This window comes from Bactrocera latifrons, unplaced genomic scaffold (assembly GCF_001853355.1).
Source record: "Bactrocera latifrons isolate USDA-ARS-PBARC rearing strain unplaced genomic scaffold, ASM185335v1 scaffold_468, whole genome shotgun sequence".
In the NCBI taxonomy this organism is placed as follows: domain Eukaryota; kingdom Metazoa; phylum Arthropoda; class Insecta; order Diptera; family Tephritidae; genus Bactrocera; species Bactrocera latifrons.
The window spans coordinates 146,619-151,167 of NW_017537121.1; the positions used below are offsets into that span (position 1 = coordinate 146,619).

General features: G+C 40.0%; 1 protein-coding gene across 1 annotated transcript; it reads left to right on the forward strand.

Annotated features, from left to right (window-relative positions):
* The first annotated feature begins 241 nt into the window (after positions 1-241).
* LOC108973189 lies at positions 242-2,698 on the forward strand. Its single transcript, XM_018940259.1, has one exon. The coding sequence runs from the start codon at positions 242-244 to the stop codon at positions 2,696-2,698; it is 2,457 nt and encodes an 818-aa protein (XP_018795804.1).
* Positions 2,699-4,549: the final 1,851 nt, after the last annotated feature.

Below are 4,549 nucleotides of genomic sequence, written 5' to 3' on the forward strand. Positions count from 1 at the left end.
GCAGCCCATACAATGCAGTACGAACCTTACAACAATGTGCTTATGACAATTSTGCTGTGGTTCCTGACATRCAACAAGCGGCTCGCGCTCGAACTGCTATATTAACTTCGTTTTATGTTGACGACTTCTTGACAAGTTGTGAAAGCGTTACCGAAGCGGTGGAGCTGGCTAAAAMCGTGGACGCCATCTTATCTGCGGGAAGTTCCCCTTAAGAAAATGGAACTCGAACGACAGTCAGGTGATGATAAGTTTATCTAATGCGCCGTCTCTTTCTAGCTATATCTTCCATCCTGGTGAGGCTTCCGTTTTGGGTCTAAGATGGGACGCACTGTCGGATCAGTTRTACTTTCGCGTCGATCTTCGTCAAAGAGGAGAGATACCCACGAAGCGCCGTGTACTCAGCGAGGTGGCACGACTCTTTGATCCTACTGGTTCGTTATCGCCTGTTATCGTAACCGGGAAAATATTAATTCAGAGACTGTGGGCTGCTGGTCTATCTTGGGACTCACCATTACCTGACGACCTTTGCCGCGAATGGCTGAAGTATCGGTYACAGCTTGCGGAGCTGAATCAGATTCGAATTGAGCGGTGGATGGGCATGATTCCACGCGTTGAAACATCATTYCACGAGTTTTGCGATGCCAGCTCACACGCGTATGCAGCCGTCGACACAGATGGTTCTGTACGTTTCACTCTTCTGACGGCACGTACCAGGGTTGCACCACTCAAGACTGTTACTATACCACGCTTGGAACTTGCGGCAGCGCTACTTCTTGCCGAAACATTCCAAAACGCGCGRGATTCTTTGAGACTAGATGACGTTCCCTACTATCTATGGTCGGACTCAGCTATCGTATTGTGTTGGTTGAGAAAGGATCCATCAACACTAAAACCATTCCTATCAAATCGTGTTCGTAGAATACAAGAACTGACATCCCCCACACGATGGCATCACATTCGTTCGGCGCATAACCCAGCTGATTGCGCCARTAGAGGTATCACACCTGGCGAGCTATTAGTTCATCCACTTTGGTGGCATGGACCTAAGGAGACAGACATGATTTATTTGGGAAACCGTGATGTCCCTCTCATCAAAGATGAGTCCGATATATTACTCGCCGAAACCCGAAGAACGCACCAATTGATTGCACTCGTGTCACATYCGTTATATACTCGTCGTCCAAACGGGCACGCTATTCTATTAACTGATCGGTTCAGTAATATCACTCGATTGTTGGGAACGGTGGCCATTATCCTACGTTGGTTGAGAAACCGTCGACACCTCCGGCAACCGGTTATCAGTGCTCCAGAACTGGACGACGCACTGTACGCTATAATCCGTTTAGAGCAAGAGGAACATTTTGCAGATGAAATCCGTCAATTAAAGTCTAGTTCAGGTTTGGCATCTTCCAGTCGAATAATGCCTTTAAATCCATTTATAGGTAAGAACCGAATCCTACGTGTTGGAGGACGCATTCACACGGCCGAACTAGGACATGRTCAACGATTCCCTATTATTTTGCCAAAATCGACGACGTTGGTCAAGCTYTTACTACATCAGGCACATGAATCTACACTGCATGGAGGAACACAACTCATGCTACACACTCTTCGTCGCCGCTTCTGGATTCTGAGTTCCAGGCAAGCAGTCAAAGGTTTCATCCATAACTGTGTAGTGTRTCGGCGTCACAGAGGGGAAGTCCTGAAGCAACAAATGGCTTCCTTACCCGGGCAGAGGGTTAGAGCCGCGAGACCATTCATTTCCTCGGGTGTAGATCACTGTGGACCTTTTACATTGCGAATCGGAACGAAACGCTCTCGAACGCTTATCAAAACGTATCTCGCAATTTTCGTTTGTATGGCCACCAAGGCTGTACACATTGAGGTGGTTGATGATCTATCGGCACAAGCATTTTTAGATGCCTTCACTCGTTTCGTCAGCCGGCGCGGTCCCTGTCGGGATTTATATAGTGATAACGGTACAGCGTTTGTTGGTGCCAACCGACTCTTGAAGGAAGACCTCGCAGCGTGGCAGAGTGAGAATAATCCGCAATCGCTCGCCAATTCAGGCACGAAATGGCATTTCATTACACCCAGTGCGCCACATCAAGGAGGCCTCTGTGAGGCGGCAGTGAAGTCCGCTAAGCACCATTTGATACGCTGCGTAGGTGCGCAGGTCATGTGGTACAGTCAACTGCAGACGTTGGCTGTAARAATAGAAGCCTGCCTCAACTCCCGTCCTATTACACCACTTTATGACGACCCTGAGGAGAAACTTGCGTTAACGCCTGGGGATTTCCTAATTGGGTCTCTGCTACTGGCGGTTCCCGAACCAGATATCAAACATATCCCTAGCAACCGACTGAAGCAATGGCAATGGATACGTCAAATASAGCAGATATTTTGGCATCGATGGAGTGAGGAGTATCTCACCATTCTGCAGAGACGAAACAGATGGCTTCGGCGCACAACGAATCTAAGGGTGGATGATATCGTCCTAGTCAAACAAGAGAACCTGCTTCCAACCCACTGGTGCCTGGGTCGAGTGACAACAGTACATCCCGGAGCTGATGGTGTGGTCCGCAATGTCACTTTGAAAACCGCTAAAGGATACATGAAACGAGCCGTCCAGAAACTATGTCTGTTGCTTGAGAAGGAGGATTTGGAGTCGACCGACTCGACCGGGCAGGATGTTTAGGATTATTTATATTAATTAAGTTTATTTTCTAAATAATGTTAAGTCTGATCTGGCAATACTGTTTTATCTAAGCTTTCTACTTCTCATATCTCTTTATAATTCTTTTCTGTTTGTTATTATCTTTATTTGTTAATATTTCGAAGTTAGGGTATTTTAAAATCCTTTGTACTCCTATAAATACCGGAGGACAAGTAAGTACAACCTTCTTCTACTCTGATTGTAACTCAGTGCTGATGGTACTCATCTCAATAAAGTATTGAGAACTCTACCCGCTGGTAAAATTAATTATTTAACAACATACTTGAAGTGCTACAAAATAAAATACGTTTTGAAGGAGACATTATTCTCTAATGAAATATGAATGCAATAAATAAGATCAACAAACGATAATTGAGCAAACACATAATAGAGCGCATAGAAATTATAGGGAAAATTAGGCAGCAATATTATTGGCCTTTAATAATATAACAATTTCAACAGCATGCAAAAAAAATTAGCATATGTTATAATAATAAATATGAAAACATCCGAAACGAATTCCAATAGGAGAAGCACCAATACCATAAAAAGAGGGAGAACAACTCCATATAGATGTTTTTTTTTCGCCAAAAGGTTAAATTTATTATATGTATAGATTCAGTAACCAAATTTCTAATCGTAAATCATATAGGAGGCAAATCAAATTTAGAAGACAAAGTTTAGGAACTGTTACAAACATTTCCAGATGTTAAAAGTGTAGTTGTTGATAATGAACCAAGATTAAGTACGATACAGTTCAAGTCTTTAATGGAAAGGATAAATGTAAAAATTTATTATTGTACAAAGAGTTCACTCAACACTGATTGAAATTTCTAGATGTTTAAAACAAAAAYAAAGTAATTTTGAATCAATTATAAGAGGAGTTCAACAGAATAATAAAACAGTTCATTCTGTAACAGCTAAACAACCTCGCATCATATTATTTAATAAAGAGCCTCACGAAAATATGAAAAATGTATTGCAAAATGCACAAGAGAAAATGCTAAAAACGGAGATATTGTATATGAAAAAATATATGGGGAAAGAAATAAATTAAGCCCCAAATATAAAAAACAAGTAGTATTAGAAGATGTAGGGAATACAGTTAAAATACAAAACAGAAACAGAATAATTCATAAAATATAAAAGAAAAGAAATTTTTTGTCTGAATGTTGTCAAATATAAAAAGACTTCCATCAAAAAATAATTAGAAGTCCACGATAATATAATATAAAATGTGTGGTATATATATTTAAGAGTCAAATTTAAATAAATTGTAAATATAAATTAAGATTTCAAAATGGCACTGTTCAAATTGATAAATTAGTCTATAGCCTCACATACTACTATATATCTTTTCGAATTGGGACGCTTCATATTACATGAACATATACATATATTTTTTGTCATAAATATGTAACATGATACTTACGACCCATGCGGTCCGTTTTAAGTGGATTGGATATGTAGTTTTTAGAACGAAATATGAAACATTGTACTTTGCCAATACAGTCCGCCTTAAAGGTCAGAAGATGTAATACATAGATTGTGAGATGAATCCTTCCACTTGTAAATGGATTGTAGATATACTTCCTAGAATGTAAGATTAATATTTGTATCTAGGCTTAAGCAAAATATTGTATTTAAGAAGAAGAAATAAAGAAAACGAGGCAGTTGCCCATGAAACCTTAACCGGAAAAGAAATTTGTTCGTATATTTGTATATTTAGAGTGTAGCGTATAACAATTATAAATACATATCGTGACCTAAAATGCAAACTAACGTACCATCAAAAAATTCGAAATTGAATATCTTATTGATTACGATTCACTA